At 44.9% G+C, this 22889-nt stretch overlaps 1 protein-coding gene across 3 annotated transcripts in view; it reads right to left on the reverse strand.

Moving 5' to 3' along the window:
* Positions 1 to 22889, reverse strand: part of ACACB (acetyl-CoA carboxylase beta) — a 295391-nt gene that overhangs the window by 21605 nt on the left and 250897 nt on the right. For all 3 annotated transcript variants that reach the window (XM_069759519.1, XM_069759501.1, XM_069759510.1), the window contains 11 exons: positions 13682 to 13804; positions 12951 to 13220; positions 10664 to 10761; positions 10443 to 10563; positions 9503 to 9613; positions 9172 to 9315; positions 8327 to 8447; positions 8159 to 8255; positions 7962 to 8058; positions 2795 to 2930; positions 2037 to 2214 (listed from right to left, as the gene is read on the reverse strand). In XM_069759519.1, coding sequence (XP_069615620.1) covers positions 2037 to 2214; positions 2795 to 2930; positions 7962 to 8058; positions 8159 to 8255; positions 8327 to 8447; positions 9172 to 9315; positions 9503 to 9613; positions 10443 to 10563; positions 10664 to 10761; positions 12951 to 13220; positions 13682 to 13804 — 1496 coding nt within the window. The remainder of the gene's footprint in view (positions 1 to 2036; positions 2215 to 2794; positions 2931 to 7961; positions 8059 to 8158; positions 8256 to 8326; positions 8448 to 9171; positions 9316 to 9502; positions 9614 to 10442; positions 10564 to 10663; positions 10762 to 12950; positions 13221 to 13681; positions 13805 to 22889) is intronic.

A 22889-nucleotide genomic window follows, 5' to 3' on the forward strand; every position in this document is an offset into this window, starting at 1 on the left:
ATGATGGCACACCTAAGAGACTTTTGTAGAATGAAACCTTAGGGAGGGACCACCGCTTGAAGTATCCTTCTACCAAAGGTTAGGTCAGCAGAGGAGAAAAGGTCTAGCCGGTAGTGTTTGAAAAAAGTTGAGGGTGAGGACTAGGTAGCGGCCTTTTGGTCAATCGATACCTCAGCTTTCTCTGCCCAGGAGGTAGCCACGGCTCTGGTGGGGTGAGCCTTGATGCCATCAGGAACCGGAGTGACACTCGCAGAATAGGATAGACTAATGGCCTCCCTGATCCATCTAGCAATAGTACTTTTAGCTACCCCACACCCTTTTTTACTACCCTGAAAGGCTACAAATAGGGTATGGTCTTTCCTCCACTGACTAGTCATGGTCATGTATTGTAACATAGATCTTCTTACATGGTAAAGTAGTTTCCTGACTCCTATGGAATTTTAGGACCACTTTGGGGAGACACGCCGGTTCTGGTCTTAGAAATATCCTGTCGTCAAAAACCTGAGTATAAGGAGGGCATATCGACAGAGCTTATAAATCACCTACCCTACGGGCCGATGTTAGGGCTACCAGTAGGACTATATTCAGGGTGAGTAGTTTAGGTGACAACTCCTGCAAAGGCTCAAAAGGGTCTTTTGTTAAGGCTTCTAAGACTAAATTTAGATCCCAAGGAGGGATTTTTGGGATAATAACCGGCCTAGACCTGCCACAAGATTTTATGAATCGTGAAACACACCTATTTGATGCTCGGTTGCAGTTGTATAGGGCCCCCAATGCTGAAACTGGAACCTTAAGGGTGCTAGTTGCTAATCCGAGTTGCAACCCTGCCTGCAGGAACTCTAGGATGGGTCCCACTGGAGCTACATCCCCCAACGGTTCACCGCCGTGTTCAGCAAGAGGGTCCCTGTCAGGACAGGAAACCCAACTGAAGCGACAGAAAGGTACCGCCCTTTTATTTTCAGTAGGGTTTCCTGTCCTGACTAGGCGGATCCCAGCTCTCACGTGTGCCGTCATGGGGGAAGGGAAAAGTTTTCTTCCGCTGGTGTGAAACTAACAGGATCGCCCCAATTGTTTTTCAGCTGCCATTTTTTTTTACAGTCATGTCTGGAATCTGGACTGTCCCTTTGTTCTCTTAAGGGACAGGTGTCTACCCTGTCTATCCTTTTACAAAAGAATCTTGCTTCTCGCCAACAGATCAAGACCTTCATTCAAGGGGTTGCCCATTCCATTTCTCCCTATCTGCCTCCAGTAGAACCCTGGGATCTCAACCTCGTGCTCGACGTTCTCCAGGAGTTTCCAACTGAACCACTCCATGAAGTCTCTCCCAGATTTCTTTCTTGTTAACCATTTAAGTGCTTCATAGGAACTAATGCATATTGGAATGGAAAAATTAAAAATTACACTAAAATGTCACTTTAGTCAGAAGGGACGCCATTTTGGAAATTACACCACTAAATTAATTCATTCCACCACACCCCATTTTGAAATCTAAGGCCCTTGAGGAATTAATCTAGGGTTGTATTGACGTTTTTGAATATACAGATGCTTCTCAAAAGCTAACAACATTGAGAAGCTTTAGCCCAAAATTTTTATTTTTCACAAGTGGCAAAAAGAGAAAACGGGACACACTATATGTAAAACTAATTGTCCCAAATGTGCCAATAGACCACTATATTGGAATGGCATGGCATGGCTCAGAAATAAAGAAACACTATTTGGCTTTTGGAGTGCAAATTTGTCTGGCGCAGTTTTCAGGCGTTACTTGCAGAGCAATCAAAGTGCCAGAAATGCAGATAATACCCAAAGTGAACCCGGTTCAGAAACTATACTCAATAAATTAATCTATGGTTATGGTGAGCATTTAATGGTTGATGAATTTTGTGTCTGGTGTCTGCATATTGCCCATATTTTGGTGCTGTCCTAAATGGAAGCTCTTGGTAGCTGCTCTATGCTCTGGCTCACAAGATTCAATTTTGAAACAATACATTTCAAAACGAGGATTCCTTTTAAGTGCCTTTAAATTGAGGTCTACCCACCTGCTGTCCTTGTCTGCATAAAGCTCCATATAGAGAGGGTTGATTGTAGGATCAATGACAACCCATGATCCTCCTCTTAGCTCAGCAAACGGCGGGATGTATACTAAAACTGGTTGCTTGAATTCTCTTAGGCTGTCCACAATGTATGCTCCAAACTTTAGCACCTGATCGTACATATCTGCAAAATAAAATACAAGCTTAAAGAGGCATTCCCATCTCAAAGATCCTATCCCAATATGTACTATGTGTAATAATATTAGCGCATACCTCCAATTAGAAATGTAGTATAGTTCTTCTGATTTGCTATGTCGCTTACCCCATGTGCAGGGCATTGCAGTAGCTTGGATATCCAAGGTTAGAACCATGAACAACTGTCAATACATGAGTGGTCGTAACCATGGATACCTAAGCTACAGCAATGCCCTGCACATGGGGTAAGCGACATAGGCTATCAGGAAAACTATACTCCATTTCTTCCTGGAGGTATTTGCTAATATTATTATTACACCTACTACATATTGGGATGGCAGGATCTTGGAGATGGAAATACCCCTTTAAATGCTCTGCAAATAAGGTAGAAAGAACAGAGGCATGTTACCAGCTAGCTAGCAGATATCAAATACAATAGTGCACTACTAAGACTAGTTTTCTGGTTATACTTCAGTTACCAGCTCTATTTCATGTACATCTTTTTATCAGATCTAGTTTTTTTGTATTAATAGGATATTAGTGATACAATTGCTGTGCCTTAAGCTTACCCTTCATACCACCAGAGAACCCCCTCCAATTTGCAAAGATGATTATAGGCAGCCCCTCTCGGTTGAAATCTTTTATAGCCTGTGCAGTTTTAAATGCTGAATCTGGGAACCAAACTTGTCCAGCTTGCTGAATTATCTGTAGACAAAAACAAATTCAGAGGACCTTATCTTAATGACGGAAGCAGCAGATTTCTTTCTTCTTTGAATTTTTTTCCTCTTCGTCCAAGACACATAGCATTTTTTATCTTTTTAGTTGACACAGGCATATTAGGGTCTCTTTTTTGGTGGAGGGGGGTCAAATTGCAATATTGTATTACACATTTTACTATAACTATATGATGATTTGAAATGTTTTATTGTTCTTTGAAAATTTTAAAAACTTTTTTTTATATTTATATAATACACTTTACTTTTTATTTTCAATAGAGGACTTATACTGATGATTGTTTGATATTTGCACTATATACTTATTACAATATATAGTACAAATCACAGTCTCTTATGAACTCTGTGGCTGGGCTTCACTTAGAACAAATATGGTGGCGATGGGGCCTGAAGCCAGTGCTGGCTGCCATATCGACCTATCAGCACATTGTGATCACGTCACATGAGGGCAGATGGATGCCCAGATAGGATTGCACACTTTAAAAGCCACTGTGAGTGACATATATAAGAGGTTGCTGCTATTACAGTCAAATACTAGCTATAACACAGATGGCTCTTTGCTCTTTTGGAGTGGTAGCTCAGCTCCTAACAGATATAAATGTCAAAGAGCATGGCCGCCATCAGGGCATTACAGCCCTTACTGGTGTAAGGGGCCTGGGAGCAGAAAGAAAGTGGAGGGGCCCGGACTGGGTGAGACATGCTGACAAGAAAAAGTGCCTAATGTTGGCATCTGCGCTCTCAGGGGGTGGCACAATCCTCCTACAGTAGCAGACCTATACCCCCCCTGATATATAGCACTCGGCGCTGCAGTGCAGGCTGGGCAGGAGCAGGGACATGGGATAATCACTCACCCCAGCCTGCAGTCAGGAGCCGGGCTATCGATCCCTCCCCTCCAGCAGCGTCACAGCTATCAGGCTGTGGAATAACATGGATGGGCGGGGCTAAACAAAGGGGGTGGAGCCACAGACAACAAGTGAGACAATGCAGCAGGAAAGAAAGAAAAGAGCAGGGGATATTAGAAAAGATGGACAAAGTGTCAAGAAAGAGAGAGGCAGGAGACCGCAAAGATAAAGGCAGAAGACAAGAGAGAGGAATGGGACACAAGAGAGACAGGTGAGGGGGCTGAATATAAGACACTGGCTCTGGCTGTCTCCTCTCTGACTACTCCCTTTTTCCTTCACTGTCCTCCCTCTTGTCTGGTTACAGTATATTGGCATCACATGCCAGTGCTGCTTGTGATTTATGATAAATTCAATGTATTATTTTGTGTCCCTTTTCTACTGGCTGCAGCCTATGATTTTATAAGCTGTCAGAAAAGGACAAATCCAGGGGTGGGATTTGTCCGGTTTGGGGGGACCAATTGTTCAAATTGAAGCCGGTGCCCCGATCTGGTTCTGTGTGCCGCCTATTTGAACTGAATGTGCATCCTCAGTCTGGGCCCCTCTCCTCACCAGTCAGGGCCCCTCTCCTCACTGGACCCCAGGGTCAGGATTCAGCCCTTCGCTCAGTAACGGAATGTGCGTCCCCAGTCTGGGCCCTTCCCCTCACAAGTCAGGGCCCTTCTCCTCACCAGTCAGGGCCCTTCTCCTCACCAGTCAGGGCCCCTCTCCTCACCAGTCAGGGCCCCTCTCCTCACTGGACCCCAGGGTCAGGATTCAGCCCTTCGCTCAGTAACGGAATGTGCGTCCCCAGTCTGGGCCCTTCCCCTCACAAGTCAGGGCCCTTCTCCTCACCAGTCAGGGCCCTTCTCCTCACCAGTCAGGGCCCTTCTCCTCACCAGTCAGGGCCCCTCTCCTCATTGGACCCCAGGGTCAGTATTCAGCCGTTTGCTCAGTAACTCAACATGCGTCCTCCAACGCAAATTCAGTTTAAATCTATTGTCATGCAGGACCGCTTCCTGCATGACAATAGTACCCACTAGCCATTTAGGCTATGTTCCCACAATCAGGAAGTAGCAGCGCTTTGGACGCAGCTTATTTTCCAAAACGCTGCATTCTAATCACGTAGGTAAATCCACATGTGTTCACTGAACCATGTGGATTTACTGCATGCAAATAGATTTCTATTGTTGCAGAGACGAGCCTCTCCACAAGAAAAATTGACATGCTGCGGCTCATAAACCCGCGCAGCGCTGTCCGTAGGTGCACATACACGCATAGTGGCCATGGGATTTTAGAAAATCCCATCCACTATGCTGTAACATCTGGCCGCTGCAGTTTTGATTTTGCATAAGTAGGCAAAGTCAAAACCGTAGCAATTCCTGAACGTGGGCATATACCTTTAGAGGCCAGCAGCTCAAGGCACCGGCATGTAGCATCACTGTCATGCGCCAGTGCCTCAAATGGTTGAGGAAGAGTCCACCGCTAGGGCGTGGCCAGGTAAGGAGAAACTTTTTTTTTTCACTAAAATCCGTAATATGGAGAGACATATGGAGGGGCACGGTGAGAGGACAGACATGTGGGCAGGATGGAAATATATGGGGGACAGGATGTGGCGACATGTGGAGGCAGGATGGAGATATGTGGGGGACAGGATGATAGGACATATGTGTGGGAAGGATGGAGACATGTGGGGGAAGGATGAGGGGACATATATGGGGGGCAGGATGTGACGTGGGGGTACAGGATGAGGGGACATATATGGGGCAAGATGGAGACATGTGGGGAGACAGAATGAGGGGACATATATGGGGCAGGATGGTAACATGTGGGGGGACATTATGAGGGGACAAATATGGAGGCAGGATGGAGACATTGGGTCAGGATGAAGACATATGGGGGGGCAGGATGGGACGACATATATGGGGACAGGATGGAGACACATGGGGACCAGGATGGGGGTCGTTATTACAGGAAGGTACCAGAATATAGGACATTACTGCTGGGGCTAATTAAGGGCTATAATTACTGCGGTGGCATATTTTATTTCTGAGAATACAGTTGGAGAAACATTGGGGAATGCATTTTGGAAGCGGTGCTCTGGATAACTGTATTATGTTCTGCAGAGACGAGTCCTGGCTGGAAGAAGTGATGGTGGTCTGTGCTGGATGAAGATGAAAAGCGAAGATGAATATCTTCAACTAGAAACGTCACTGGTTAGTCAATGTGTACACTGTACACTTACGCTAAACAATGACACTATATACAGAGCTCCTGTGTATAATGTCACTGGTGATCCCTGTAATACCTGTACACTATATACAATGCCCCTGTGCATAAAGTCACTGGTGATCACTATATTACCTGTACACTGACACTATATACAGAGCTCCTGTGTATAATGTCACCAGTGATCACTGTATTACCTATACACTATGTACAGAACTCCTATGTATAATGTCACTGGTGACCATTGTATCATCTGTACACTGACAGTATTGTCAGAGCTCCTGAGTATAATGTCACCAGTGATCACTGTATTACCTGTACACTGACACAACATACAGAGGTCCTGTGTATAATGACACTGGTGATCACTGTATTACTTGTACACTGACACTGTACAGAGCTCTCTGTGTATAATGTCACTGGTGATCACTGTATTACTTGTACACTGACACTATATACAGAACTGCTGTATGTAATGTCACTGGTGAACACTGTATTACTTGTACACTGACAGTATATACAGAGCTCCTGTTCATAATGTCACCAGTGATCACTGTATTACCTATACACTATATACAGAACTCCTATGTATAATGTCACTGGTGATCATTGTATTATCTTTACACTATGTAGAGAGCTCCTGTGTATAATGTAATATTAGTGTTTTTTAATTATTTTTTTTTTTATTAATGATCAGTATTGTAGCATTCAGTCACTATGTGGTGGTAATATGTGGTCCGGCCATGGTGTGGTGGTGTTTATCCCTTGTATGTGGTATTATTCGGTCACTTGTAATTGTAATATGTGGTCTGGTCATGGTGTGGCGGTATTTGTCCCTTGTATGTGGTATTATTCAGTCACTTGTGATGGTATTGTGTGGTCAGGTCATGGTGTGGCGGTATTTGTCCCTTGTATATGGTATTATTCAGTCACTATGTGGTGGTAATATGTGGTCTGGTCATGGTGTGTCGGTATTTGTCCCTTGTATGTGGTATTATTCGGTCACTTGTGATGGTAATATGTGGTCTGAATCAAAAAAAGAATGATTTACAGCACCTCATGGCAACAGAGGGTTAACTTTACCCACGGTGGGCGTGCATGTAACATCCAAGGAGTCATACTTGGGAAAACGTCCAAACATCTCATAAAAAATAAAGCCAGCGCCTCAGCAATTGGTGAATTTACATCTCCTTTATTCTGTCTTCTGTGGCGACGTTTCGATCCATCATGATGTGCTTGATAAAGATCATGAAGGATCGAAACGTTGCCACAGAAGGCAGAATAAAGGAGATGTAAATTCACCAATTGGCGAGGCGCTGTCTTCATTTTTTTAGGTACTATGTGGTCTGGTCATGGTGTGGTGGTATTTGTCCCTTGTATGTGGTATTATTCGGTCACTATGTGATGGTAATATGTGGTTTGGCCACAGTGTAAAAAATGTATGTGATACATTCCCTTAAAGAAAAATAAATAAAAATATATTTAAAACGAGTATTGGATATTTCAAGAAATGTTTAATAGGTTAGAGTAGAGTATAACCCAGTTAGAAGAGTCTACCTTGTCATGATCGTGGCTTAAAACATCTTTTGGCCAAAACAAAAGCTGCTGACTACGTATATGATCTGGTGTTAAATGGGAACTGTTAATGTGCAATTGGTGAGGATGCGGTGCAGAAGTGAAGTTTTTCCAAGAGTGTGCGGTGGGACTGTGAAATGTTCGAGGTGTGGAGGCGGAGCTGGGGTGGAGTCTGGGCGGGGTCTCAAGGGGGCCCCGAAAATGTTGCCAGTATGGGGCCCTGAAAATCCTGGTGGCAGCCCTGTCAAAGAGGCAAGCATGAACAAATTAAGATTATAGGGGAAATATAACTTAAAATACCACATAAAGACTAAAAGCACCTTAGCTTCAGATTCAGGGTTTGCTGGATCAGCAGGTACTGCCGTCTCTACACTTCGGGTCTCCACAGCGATTACACCCAACGGTATTCCTCCTAATCTAAAATATAAATGATACAAAGCAGCATATCACCTTTAAAATCACACAAACTATTAATTCTATCAAATGTGACATGATAGCACTGCCACTGTGGACCTACCTTGCCCGCCCCACAATTACAGTCTGTGCCCAACGTTGCATGATCTCCTTGAAGCTTCCAAGATCAAAGAATCCAGTTTGCCATGTGCCTTTGATGGCTACAAAGATATGAGTTGTTTTAACAATAAAGACAATTTGAGGAAAAATGTGATATAGTCTATGGACTTACTGGGATGAGGTCTTCCAGCAAGCATCCAGCGGGGATCATAGGGAGCCTTTGTTGGAATAAACTCAATAAGACGGTCAATTGGGTCAGAAGGTGAGATGACAGGAACTGGACTGTGTTTGTCCTTCAGATGGGCAAACAAATACATGTAAATCAATGCATTTGCAACCAATTGTCATTAACAAAAATTAGGAAAAAGATTAATAAAATACAACAAGGAAACATACGGTAGAAATGGGTTTGGGAGCAGCCACTGTCTGCATCCTACTGACACCAAGATAAAACTGGTGAGCTCTTTACCAGTCAACGGGTGCATACGGTTTAGGAGGAGCTAACTTTTTATGCTTAGTGTCAGACTCCTTGTGGCAGCAGCATACATTCATGGTTGCCTGTTTCCAAACGAAGCTATAGAGAAATAACTACTTCCATTTTTCGTTAGTAAAATGTTCACATATAAAAACAATGGCAACTATAGTTAAACATAAAACTGAAAATTAGTACAATTTTTTTTTTTTTTTTTAAAGAAGATGATTAATAAAGTTAAAAGAAAAATAAAAAAAAATACACTTTTGGCAGAAACTGGTCTGGAGCTCTAGACCCGTGCCGGCCTAATAGTGACACTAGGCTAAACTGAATAGCTTGGTTGTCAGTAGGCATTTGTAGGCTGCTGGGGAGGAGCCAACATTTTTTCTCAGTTGTAATTCTTAGTGTCAGTTTCATGGCTGCAGCATACACCCATGGTCTTATGTCCCATAATGAAGCGACTGAGAAAAAATATCTTCTTGATAAAAGAGCATAGGTTACCCAATGTCACGTTGGAGCAATTAATCTGTGAGAAAGTAGCTTACCTTTGGCATATAGGAGAGCCACTGAAGAATGGTATACACTCCTTCAAAATCATCAGGGACCATAGTGTGAGACACCCCATTGTTACACATAATCTGCACTCCTCCTAACTGGTTATTAGACGTATATACTTCACGACCAAGAACCTACAGAACAAATCCGTTTCATAATAAACATTCTTAAACATCATCCTTTTTTATGGAAGTTATATTAGGCTTTTTTTTTTTTTTTAAATGATTTGAGGTATACTATATGCAGAAATATAACTACAAGTTTCTTAACATGATAGCTACAAAAATATCACACAATGCAGGGAATACAACTTTGATTTACCTTGTTCAGGGCACCTGCACCAGTCAAAATGATATGGGAATTCTCTACTTGAATAACACGCTGGCCCAGTCTCACCAAGTAGGCTCCTATCCCAATTGCACGACATGTGACCTTAGGAAACAAAGGAAATGTGAATGTTGAATGTTCCAACAAGAAGTCAGAATCATTGGTGCAGGACAGAAACAGGATTATCTGAGACAGGTAAACCATGCATTACGTAGAATTGCTTAAAAGCTATGGAAAAATATTTTCAGTAGTAGCTTTCAGATTTTTCTCTTGTGCGAGTGTCCCTCTCATTACTGGATTTAGTTCTGTCTATAGCTAGGGTGCTGCTGACTTCAGTAGCTTGTATAATAGCACAGCTGATATCCTGCATATATTTCTTCTTCATGTCCTTTCTTCGTTTTCTGGATTCTCTTGGCCCTCCACGAGATCATACATACTTTGTTGCCTATCCATATTGTAGAGGTCTGTGTACAACACTCTCTCTGCTACTATCTTTAATGCTGGTTTCTGTGCTTGGATCAGAAGACCAACCCTGGCCAGTGAATCAGCTGACATGAGCTAACTGTCTCATAGGAATATACAAGGCAGTTAGCTCAGTTCATTGGACCCAGTTGTCAGGCCAGTTCTTCCGATCCAAGCACGGTTTGCATTTCACAGATGTATGAAACTGAACTTCCATAGGAAAAAAAGGGTTAGATCAGAAAGAGCAATCAGAATCGGGAGTTCTATTGCATTCATAATATTTTTCAAAGCAGCCAGCTAGATAGGGGACTTAGACAATCTAAAATTATAGAAACATTTTTAATATTAAAAATGTGTTAATTTTGCCATCAGGAAACAAACATGTAAATACTAAATACAATTTCAGTTTGAAGGTGTACAAAGTCAAGCCAAACTCTTTACACCAAAGATGAAAATGCATGAAAGCACATACCATGCTGATGGTTATAATTTCATCATATGCCAGAGATGACTCGCCAGCAATTGTTCCTGATCCTCTTAGATTCTCTACACCAATTCCTTCCTCTTTTCCAATGATGTCAGTAAGCACATACCTGTGGAGAAGAACAATGCAATGAGATTTCTACGTCAAGAAAGTCTAAATGACAAACAGATCAAGACTGGTTAAATACCCTGCTTGCAAGTCACAAGTACCTGGATTCACCTTCATCCTCTACGTGTTCACAATGCACCGAATTCAAAGAGCTAATCCGGGTGTAGTCCTGGGGCGTCAGATACAAATACTTGAAGCCCTAAGAAAATAAAATTCCAGGTATTTTTTAAAAAAGGTAATCAGTTCTTTCTATTACCACTTTCTATAGGACTAAAAGGTAATTCATGGTTTGCCTCATATACTGGATAAAAAAAAACAAACTTACTGGTTGACAGCAAGTAAAATCAAATAAACGTACCGTATATACTCGAGTATAAGCTGACCCGAGTATAAGCCGACCCCCCCTAATTTTGCCACAAAAAACTGGGAAAACTTAATGACTCGAGTATAAGCCTAGGGTGGGAAATGCAGCAGCTACCGGTAAATTTCAAAAGTAAAAATAGATACCAATAAAAGTAAAATTAATTGAGACATCAGTAGAATAAGTGTTTTTGAATATCCATATTGAATCAGGAGCCCCATTTAATGCTCCATAAAGTTTGGTGGGCCCCATAAGATGCTCCATATTAAAATATGCCCCATATAATCCTGCATAAAGGGTAATAAGGGTCCCATAAGATGCTCCATACAGATATTTGCCCCATATAATGCTGCACATGGCCCCATAGGATGCTCCATACAGACACTTGCTCCATATAGTGCTACACAAACGTTTTGGCCCCATTAGATCATCCATACAGTCACTTGCCCCTTATAGTGCTGCACAAGCGTTATGGCCCCATAAGATGCTCCATACAGTCACTTGCCCCTTATAGTGCTGCACAAAGCGTTATGCCCCCATTAGATCATCCATACAGTCACTTGCCCCTTATAATGCTGCACAAACGTTATGACCCCATAAGATGTTCCATACAGTCACTTTCCCCTTGTAGTGCTGCACAAGAGTTATGCCCCATTAGATCATCCATACAGTCACTTGCCCCTTATAATGCTGCACAAACGTTATGGCCCCATTATATCATCCATACAGTCACTTGCCCCTTATAGTGCTGCACAAGCGTTATGGCCCCATAAGATCATCCATACAGTCACTGGCCCCTTATAATGCTGCACAAACGTTATGACCCCATAAGATCATCCATACAGTCACTTGCCCCTTATAGTGCTGCAGAAGCGTTATGGCCCCATAAGATCATCCATACAGTCACTTGCCCCTTATAGTGCTGCACAAGCGTTATGGCCCCATAAGATGCTCCATACAGTCACTTGCCCCATATGTTTTTGCTGTGATAAAAAAAAAAAAATCACATACTCACCTCTCGTCGCTCAGGACCCCGGCACTTCAATATTCACGGCTCCTCGTTCCGGTGCGGCTCCGTCTTCAGCACTGACGTTCACGCAGAGGGCGCACACTGACCACGTCACCGCGCCCTCTGACCTGAGCGTCACAGCCAGAGGACGCTGAAGACGGAGCCGCACAGGAACGAGGAGCGGTGAATATCACTCAGCGCAGCGCTCCCCTCCCCGCATACTCACCTACTCCTGGCGCGGTCCCTGCACGTCCCTGCTTCTTCCAGCGCTGCATCTTCTTCCTGTAGTGAACGGTCACAGTTACCGCTCATTACAGTAATGAATATGCGGCTCCACCTCTATGGGAGGTGGAGCCGCATATTCATTACTGTAATGAGCGGTACCATGTGACCGCTCAGTACAGGAAGAAGATGCAGCGCTGGAAGAAGTAGGGACGTGCAGGGACCGCGCCAGGAGTAGGTGAGTATAATTAGACAGCCCCCGCTCCCCCTCCCCTGCTGACCCCTGGGTATGACTCGAGTATAAACTGAGAGGGGGACTTTCAGCCCAAAAAAATGGGCTGAAAATCTCGGCTTATACTCGAGTATATACGGTACTTAAATTCTTAGTATGCTTTCACATAGCGTTTTGCCACCCGTTCATTGGTCCCATTATGGTTTGCATCTAAACCCCCTGCAAAATGGGATTCTGGTGTATGCGGCGATAGAGCCATAGACTATAATGGTGCCGGCAGAGAAAACGTGCGCTTGGATGTGCATCATTTCCAGGCGTATAAACCTACTGGAGAAGGAAACCCAGCCGTAGTAGATTGTGTCTGAGTGTCCGCCTCCAGTTGGCGCACATGCCCGAAAACGATCCGGACGTAAGCCCCGACAGGACCCACCAATGTGGATAAAAGCGCTCTGTGAAAGCACGTTTAAAAGCTGTCTAAGTAAAGACTTAACATGAAAATTCATGTACATGCAACATCCCTTAGGATAAGCTAGACACAACATGATGCATGCCCCTAAAACTCACTTTGTAAGGGTCAGAGGGGTCAATCCAAGCTACATTAAACATGTGTCTGAGTTCCTCTGCCAGTCCTATTCGAGCACCACTGTTAGCTGCGATGTATATCCGAGGGATTCCTTCTTTCCTAGCAAATTCTGAAGCTCGCAGAAAGAGCATGTCTTCCTGAGGCCCAAAGGAGCCAATCTTGTAAGTGATATCATTGCAAATCACAATTATGTCACGTCCCTTTGGATATTCAGGACTTTTAATCTTCATTTTGAAAGCAACCATTCCAACCTAATACAGAAAGGGATAAAACATGTAAAAAAGATAATTTCATACAAGATGATACTGGTATTACTCTTTATCATTTATAGACTCACATGCCACGCTAAAGGGGTTTTTCACTTTCAGAAAACTTCCTACTATAAGCTGTTGTAGTTATAAAAAAAAAAAAAAACTGAGCATTACTTACCCTTTTCAGGGTCAAAGGCTGATTTTTTGGCAGTGCGTAGGTCTTGTTTGTCTGCATCGCTGATGTCACGATGACAGCACTGCAGCCAATCAGGTCTGATGAGCTCAGTGACTGGTTGTAGCGCTGTCAACGCTTTAATATTTTCCTGTCAACTGATGTTGGTTAAAAAAAAGGATACCACTTCTGGAGGTACCTAAGGGTACCATGAATATTTATGTGTAGAAGTAATGACAGCCATCAGCAAGACAAGTCTTTCTCTAATGTGTACGGCCAGATTAATTACCTCATTTCCACCAGGTAATCTGTTCAGCTGAACCAACTGACCCTGGTTGTCAAGGACCAATTCCGTGTAGGTGAGCATATCTGATTCACGAGGTTCTCCTGGTCCCCACAATTTAAACAAAGCCTGCAAAAAACAAGCAAAATGTAATAAAAGGGATCATGCAGACGTCCATGCAAATTGGTCTGAGCATTGACTGCTAATAAAACAGACTGGCTGCATGTTTCCTGACCCGTGCGTGACAGATTAATTTACTTCTGTGAGGTTGTCACGCTCAGGTCAGGAGAGCTGTGGCAAGTCCGTGCATTCTGGTCCGATCTCAGACCGATCTGCACAGACCTCTGAATAAATCATAACTAGTAACAACCAAGCTGCATAAAAAAGTCACAAGTTCCACCTTCTACAAAGTTCCATGGAAAGTTCCTGCTTATTAATGTTAATGACAAAAAAGAGATTTTGGGTACTCACCGCAAAATCTCTTTCTAGATGCCTTCAATGGGGAACACAGGAAACCATGGGTGTATGTTGATGCCACTAGGAGGCTACCACTAGGCAGAAAAAATGGTTGATTACTCCTCATCAAGCTACACCTGCCATCTGACAAGGAGCTATTCAGTTAGGGAGAAAGCAGTAAAAGAAGCAGCCACAAGGAATAATCCTAATCGGCCTAATATAGGAACAAACACGGGGGTGTGCTGTGTCCCCCAATGAAGGCTCAGAGAAAGATTTTATAATGAGTACCCAAAACCTCCTTTTCTCTACCGCTTCATTAGGGAACATGGGAAACCATAGTGCGTCCTAAAGCAGTCCCTAGGGTGGGAAAAACAGCTACTCACAGATCTAAGACTGGTCCACTGTCCAGGTTGGCGCCAGTCGAAGCATATGAGTGAACCATGTAGAAGTAGGAGAAGGTATGAACCGAAGACCAGGAGGCGATCTTGCAGAGCTGTAAGCCAAAGGCTTGATGGCAAACAGCCCAGGAAGCCCCACTGCACATTGAGTGACAGTGACCCCAAGGGGAAGCTGTTTTATCTTCATCTTGAAAGTGGGAAGACCAATGTAAAAATCTTCAGGAACCCTGAAAAGAGAATTCGAACATCTGAAGGATGCTGTCCTGGAAATGTAAAGGCGTAGAGCTCTGACCAAATCCAGTTTGTTAAGAAACCTCTCCAGAGGATGAGAGGAAGGAAGCATGATATCTTTATCAAGAAAGGAAAAACCGCCTTAGGGAGGTGAGATGCCACTCATCGTAGGCTCACGGTATCCTCATGGAACACCAGGAAGGGCGAACAATAAGAAAGAGCTGAAAGTTCGGAGACACGCTTGATAGAGGTGATTGTTACAAGGAACGAAACCTTCCAGTAAGAGAGAGGAATGTCCCGAATTGGTTCAAAGGGTGGATCCTGAGGTACGGTCAAGACCAAATTGAGTTTCCACGGCTCCAGGAAGGGCGGTAAAGGAGGGACAGAGGGACTCCCTGTAGGAAAGTCTTGATTTGGGGACAAGAGGCCAAGTTCTTGTGGAAGAGGAAAGAAGGTGCGGGGACCTGACCCTTTATGGGGTCGAGAGACAGACCATACAATAGGCTTGACTGTAAGAAGGCCAAGAGAGAGGAAGAGAAAAGGACAGTGGCGCAATCTGACTAATCTCGCACCAAAAATCACAATCTCCCATGATTTGGGAGAAGTGATATCCCTGAAAGATGAGGACAGAGTCAAAGACATGGGGGCCGAGGCAGAGAAATCAAAGACCAAGCTGCGATCTGCCATGTTGGTTCATGGAAGTTGGTGGGTCTGACTTACTCTGGGTAGTGGACAGAGTACCAGGTGGTTGTGGGCATAGATAAACAGTCCATAGGTGCAGTAGAGGTCTGGATGCCTTGGTTGGGTCAGACAAAGATACAGAGTGGCTGTCCAAAAAGGAAGGCCACACTCTTGTGGCAGGTCGCCAGAAGCTCATGAGCCAGGGTGGAGGAACTGGGCAGTACAGGAGCAGAGATCATGTAGAAAGAACCTATGGAAAAAATGTATGCTCTGACCTGAATTACTGATGGCTGCATGACCTGGAGAATCCAGCCAGAGAGGGAAGATTAAAGGTTGAGAGCCTTGCGGACAGCAATATGTAACCTGAAGTCACGTAATGCTACGGGCATCATAAAGGCTATTTCCCATAGAGACCTGGAATGGAAGGGGGGCGCAGCTGAGGGTTTCCAGAAGAAGACAACCTACCTGAACCTGTGAAGGAGGATGAGGATCTGCTCGACCAGGACTCTAGGTAGAAGGATGGGCACCCAGGAACTGCTGTATGCGCAATAGCATGTGGAGAAAAAATATTGGTGCCCAACCGATAGAAAGGAGCGGACACAAACCTATCGTGGGAAGAAAGCCAATGCGCAAGCCTGATAGGCGGAAAAAATAGGGATTTTTGTGTACTCACCGTAAAATCCTTTTCTCCGAGCCATTCATTGGGGGACACAGACCGTGGGTGTATGCTGCTGCCACTAGGAGGCTGACACTAAGTGATACAAAGAAAGTTAGCTCCTCCCCTGCAGTATACACCCTCCTGCTTGCTCTCAGCTAACCAGTTGGGCGCAAAAGCAGTAGGAGATCAACAAACAATACATGAGCGTATAGCATGTCACATTATATATGAGAGTATATCATGATAAATTACAAAACAAGCACAAGCTAATAATAGGGTGGGAGCCGGGTCCCCCAATGAATGGCTCGGAGAAAAGGATTTTACGGAGCGTACACAAAAATCCCTATTTCTCCTACGCCTCATTGGGATGACCGTGGGACGTCCCAAAGCAGTCCCTGGGTGGGGACAACATCAGATCAGGCCCTGTGTAACCACTACTTACAAGTGCGACACCGCGGCCTGCAGAGTCCGCCTGTCCAGACTCACATCTGTGGAAGTGTGGGAATTATAGTGCTTCAAGAATGCATGCGGACTGGACGACCTCGCAAGCTTACAGGCATGCTGTGCCGACGCCTGGTGCCTAGAATCCAAGAAACCTCAATAGACAGGGAGATAGGCTGACATCTAACACGGAGGGACTCCTGGATGGTGTAACAAATCCACCAAGCGAACATGGCCGATGAAACAGATAAACCCTTCCTGTAACCGTCAGGATGCCGTCCTCTTACAGTGAGGTAGCCTAAATCAAGTGTCCAACCCTCGGAAGGACGCCGTTCACAAGACATACCTACTCAGGGCACTCACCACGTTCAGAATATGGGGAACCCAATCCGTTATGTGGACTGGTGCGGAAAGAGATGAGGGAAGAACGATGCCCTCATAACTGTGGGAATACAATACCACCTTGGTAACAAGAAACGGGGATAGCCTGAGGGCAAACTTGCCTTGATGGTAATAAGGGAAAAAGGTCTGAAAGAACAGAGTGGCTAGCTCCGAAGACTCGTCAGGATGAGGAGATTGCAGAGAAAAAAAGGAGCAACCTTCCCTGATAGTAAAGTCTGTTCGGATCAAAAGGAGTCTACTGTAAGACTCCCAGGATCATTAGGGTCACAAAGATCTAACGGTATGCGATAGGAAAGAACCACATGTGAAGACTCCTTGTGAGGAAGTCCATATTTGCAGTTTTGTTGCAATAAGACGGAAAAATACTAGTTCCGCAAACGAGAAAAACCTGACATGGTCAGTGGGAATCTCCCAGGATCATTGGGGCCCTTCCTGCTTCCAAAAAGATCTCGGAAGGAGTTGAAGAGGGGTGAAGGAAACTGGTACCATGGAAGGACCAGAGCATGCACTGCAATGGCTTTTGGACTTGGAGGCCGAACCATGAACTTAGAGTACATTGGTGTTCAGTTTGGACGCCATCCAACCTACATCTGGAGTGCTCCAGAGAAGACAGATCTGATGGAAGACTTCCGGGTGGAGTTCCCACTAACATGAGGCGGGACCCTGATGGCGTCCGCAGCCCAGAGTTCTACTCATGAGATGTGCAGATCACCAAATGATAGATCGTGGCCCAACAGAGAATGTGAGGTACCTCGGCCATGACTCCTGACTGTGGGTACCTGCTAGATGATTGACGAATAGGACAGACGCGGGATTGTCCGATTGAAACGGATGGGGTGACCCGCCAGAAAGCAGTGGACCTGCCGTAGAACTAGCCGTACCGTTTGGATGCACAGAACAATGATCAGGAGAAGAGGACTGGCACCGGTAGTCACTAATAACCATTGAACCGGGAAAAAGGATCTCCCCTGGACGGGGAAGGAGCTCAGAGACTACCCTCTGGAAGGGAAGCCTGACTGACCTGCAGAAAACGAGAGTAGCAAAGGAAAACGCTTCTATTGTCGTCACCAATTTTCCTCAGAACCCTACTAGCAAATCGAATGGAATGAGGGGGATGAGTGAACAAGTGCGCAAGCTTCCTGTTGAAGGGCCACGGCCTTGTCTCAAGGGAGAATCACCAACCTTCTGGAAGATCCCAGGATCATCCTCAAAAAAGGCTATCTGCTGGGCTGGAAATGAGGAAAAAACTTGTCTAAATTTAGCTGCCAGCCCAGGAGAGAGAGGGTATAGCAAAAGATATAGACGACTCAGCGCAGGGCTGGAAGAGCAGCTAGAAAGTCGACCAGATTGGGCAGGACGACCACGCCTCTAGGACAAGGTTGTGATTTGAAAATGCTGTTCGCGAAAGAGAAAGCAAAGGAATTTTTGAAGAGGGGAAAACATAGGAATGTGAAGGTAAGCATCCCGAATGTCGGTGGATGCCAGAAACTCCATCTTTTTCCGTTTAAGTAATGGCTGAGTGGAGGAACTCCATCCGAAGAATGGGGACCTTGTCAAGCTTGGTAGAAGTTTGAGGTTCATGGTCGGTCTTACTTTTTGGTCCCCTGTTGTGAATTCTGTGGCAGAGTTCACTCCTGTGGTCACAAGTGGTACTTCGGCTGATTCTCTCTGGGATCTTCCGTTTGTGGAGGAAAGTGGTACTGCAGCTTCTGAGTTTCCTCCCTCAGGTGATCTGGTGAGCTCGTTGGCTTCTTCTCTACTTAACTCCACCTGATGCTTTGATCTATGCTTCCTGTCAATGTTTCAGTGTGGGACTTGTTTTTTCCCTGGATCTTTCCTGTGGCCTGCTGCTCTGCAAAGCTAAGTTTTGCTTATGTTATTTTGTTGCTATTTTTCTGTCCAGCTTGCTTAATTGGTTTTTCTCGCCTGCTGGAAGCTCTGAGACGCAGAGGGACCACCTCCGTACCGTTAGTCGGTGCGGAGGGTCTTTTTGTCCCCTCTGCGTGGTTTTTTATAGGTTTTTGTGCTGACCGCAAAGTTATCTTCCCTATCCTCGTTCTGTTCAGCTAGTCGGGCCTCACTTTGCTAAATCTGTTTCATCTCTATGTTTGTGTTTTCATCTTACTCACAGTCATTATATGTGGGGGGCTGCCTTTTCCTTTGGGGAATTTCTCTGAGGCAAGGTAGGCTTTTTTTTTCTATCTTCAGGATTAGCTAGTTTCTCAGGCTGTGACGAGGCGCCTAGGTTCTGGTCAGGAGCGCTCCACGGCTACCTTTAGTTGTGGTTTGATAGGCTTAGGGATTGCGGTCTGCAGAGTTCCCACGTCTCAGAGCTCGTTCTATTATTTTGGGTTATTGTCAGTTCACTGTATGTGCTCTGACCTCCATGTCCATTGTGATTCTGAATTGCCTTTCATAACAGTACAGGAAGCCAAAAGTGCTAATGATTCTCAATAGAGGGAAAAAAGAAGTTCTGAGACCATTTTTTTTTCTTTGCACTGCGTTTTGTCTTTTTTTTCCCCTAGACATTTGGGTGGTTCAGGACACAGGTGTAGCAATGGTCATTAAAGGTCTGTCTTCATGTGTGGATCAGCTCACGGCAAGAGTTCAAAATATTCAAGATTTTGTGGTCCAGAATTCTTTGCTTGAACCGAGAATTCCTATTCCAGATTTGTTTTTTGGAGATAGAACTAAATTTCTGAGTTTCAAAAATAATTGTAAACTATTTCTGACTTTGAAACCTCGCTCTTCTGGTGACCCAATTCAACAGGTTAGGATCGTCATTTCTTTTTTGCGCGGCGACCCTCAGGACTGGGCGTTTTCTCTTGCGTCAGGAGATCCTGCATTGAGTAATATCGATGCGTTTTTCCTGGCGCTTGGGTTGCTGTACGATGAGCCTAATTCAGTGGATCAGGCAGAAAAAAATTTGCTGGCTCTTTGTCAGGCTCAGGATGAGATAGAGGTATATTGTCAGAAATTTAGAAAGTGGTCAGTGCTCACTCAATGGAATGAATCTGCGCTGGCAGCAATATTCAGAAAGGGTCTCTCTGAAGCCCTTAAGGATGTCATGGTGGGATTTCCTATGCCTGCTGGTTTGAATGAGTCTATGTCTTTGGCCATTCAGATCGGTCGACGCTTGCGTGAGCGTAAACCTGTGCACCATTTGGCGGTATTACCTGAGCTTAAACCTGAGCCTATGCAGTGTGATAGGACCTTGACCAGAGTTGAACGGCAAGAACATAGACGTCTGAATGGTCTGTGTTTCTACTGTGGTGATTCCACTCATGCTATCTCTGATTGTCCTAAGCGCACTAAGCGGTTCGCTAGGTCTGCCACCATTGGTACTGTACAGTCAAAATTTCTTCTGTCCGTTACCTTGATCTGCTCTTTGTCATCATATTCTGTCATGGCATTTGTGGATTCGGGCGCTGCCCTGAATTTGATGGACTTGGAATATGCTAAGCGTTGTGGGTTTTTCTTGGAGCCCTTGCAGTGTCCTATTCCATTGAGAGGAATTGATGCTACGCCTTTGGCCAAGAATAAGCCTCAATACTGGACCCAGCTGACCATGTGCATGGCTCCTGCACATCAGGAGGTTATTCGCTTTCTGGTGTTGCATAATCTGCATGATGTGGTCGTGTTGGGGTTGCCATGGCTACAAGCCCATAATCCAGTATTAGATTGGAAATCCATGTCGGTGTCCAGCTGGGGTTGTCAGGGGGTACATGGTGATGTTCCATTTCTGTCAATTTCGTCATCCACTCCTTCTGAGGTCCCAGAGTTCTTGTTTGATTACCGGGATGTATTTGATGAGCCCAAGTCCAATACCCTACCTCCGCATAGGGATTGTGATTGTGCTATCAATTTGATTCCTGGTAGTAAATTCCCAAAAGGTCGATTGTTTAATTTGTCCGTGCCTGAGCACACCGCTATGCGCAGTTATGTGAAGGAATGCCTGGAGAAGGGGCATATTCGCCCGTCATCGTCGCCATTAGGAGCAGGGTTCTTTTTTGTAGCCAAGAAGGATGGTTCGCTGAGACCTTGTATAGATTACCGCCTTCTTAATAAGATCACGGTTAAATTTCAGTACCCCTTGCCATTGTTATCTGATCTGTTTGCTCGGATTAAGGGGGCTAGTTGGTTCACAAAGATAGATCTTCGTGGTGAGTATAATCTGGTGCGAATTAAGCAAGGTGATGAATGGAAAACTGCATTTAATACGCCCGAGGGTCATTTTGAGTATCTCGTGATGCCGTTCGGACTTGCCAATGCTCCATCAGTGTTTCAGTCCTTTATGCATGACATCTTCCGAGAGTACCTGGATAAATTCCTGATTGTGTACTTGGATGACATTTTGATCTTCTCGGATGATTGGGAGTCTCATGTGAAGCAGGTCAGAACGGTTTTTCAGGTCCTGCGTGCTAATTCTTTGTTTGTGAAGGGATCAAAGTGTCTCTTTGGTGTGCAGAAGGTTTCATTTTTGGGGTTCATCTTTTCCCCTTCTACTATCGAGATGGATCCTGTTAAGGTCCAAGCCATCCATGATTGGACTCAGCCGACATCTCTGAAAAGTCTGCAAAAGTTCCTGGGCTTTGCTAATTTTTATCGTCGCTTCATCTGCAATTTTTCTAGTATTGCTAAACCATTGACCGATTTGACCAAGAAGGGTGCTGATGTGGTCAATTGGTCTTCTGCTGCTGTGGAAGCTTTTCAAGAGTTGAAGCGTCGTTTTTCTTCTGCCCCTGTGTTGTGTCAACCAGATGTTTCTCTTCCGTTCCAGGTCGAGGTTGATGCTTCTGAGATTGGAGCAGGGGCTGTTTTGTCGCAGAGAGGTTCTGGTTGCTCAGTGATGAAACCATGCGCTTTCATTTCCAGGAAGTTTTCGCCTGCTGAGCGTAATTATGATGTGGGCAACCGAGAGTTGCTGGCCATGAAGTGGGCATTCGAGGAGTGGCGTCATTGGCTTGAAGGGGCTAAGCATCGCGTGGTGGTCTTGACTGATCATAAGAACTTGACTTATCTCGAGTCTGCTAAGCGCTTGAATCCTAGACAAGCTCGTTGGTCGTTGTTTTTTGCCCGTTTTGACTTTGTGATTTCGTACCTTCCGGGCTCTAAAAATGTGAAGGCGGATGCTCTGTCTAGGAGTTTTGTACCCGACTCTCCGGGTTTGTCTGAGCCGGCGGGTATCCTCAAGGAAGGAGTAATTGTGTCTGCCATCTCCCCTGATTTGCGGCGGGTGCTGCAAAAATTTCAGGCTAATAAACCTGATCGTTGCCCAGCGGAGAAACTGTTTGTCCCTGATAGGTGGACGAATAGAGTTATCTCTGAACTTCATTGTTCGGTGTTGGCTGGTCATCCTGGAATCTTTGGTACCAGAGAGTTAGTGGCTAGATCCTTTTGGTGGCACTCTCTGTCGCGGGATGTGCGTGCTTTTGTGCAGTCCTGTGGGATTTGTGCTCGGGCTAAGCCCTGCTGTTCTCGTGCCAGTGGGTTGCTTTTGCCCTTGCCGGTCCCGAAGAGGCCTTGGACACATATCTCTATGGATTTTATTTCTGACCTTCCCGTTTCTCAAAAGATGTCGGTCATTTGGGTGGTCTGTGATCGCTTTTCTAAGATGGTCCATCTGGTACCCTTGTCTAAATTGCCTTCCTCCTCTGATTTGGTGCCTTTGTTCTTCCAGCATGTGGTTCGTTTGCATGGCATTCCAGAGAATATTATTTCTGACAGAGGTTCCCAGTTTGTTACGAGGTTTTGGCGGGCCTTTTGTGGTAGGATGGGCATTGACTTGTCTTTTTCCTCGGCTTTCCATCCTCAGACTAATGGCCAGACCGAGCGAACCAATCAGACCTTGGAAACATATCTGAGGTGCTTTGTTTCTGCTGATCAGGATGACTGGGTGTCCTTTTTGCCTTTGGCTGAGTTCGCCCTTAATAATCGGGCCAGCTCG

Source organism: Ranitomeya imitator, chromosome 1, assembly GCF_032444005.1.
Source record: "Ranitomeya imitator isolate aRanImi1 chromosome 1, aRanImi1.pri, whole genome shotgun sequence".
Lineage (NCBI taxonomy): Eukaryota > Metazoa > Chordata > Amphibia > Anura > Dendrobatidae > Ranitomeya > Ranitomeya imitator.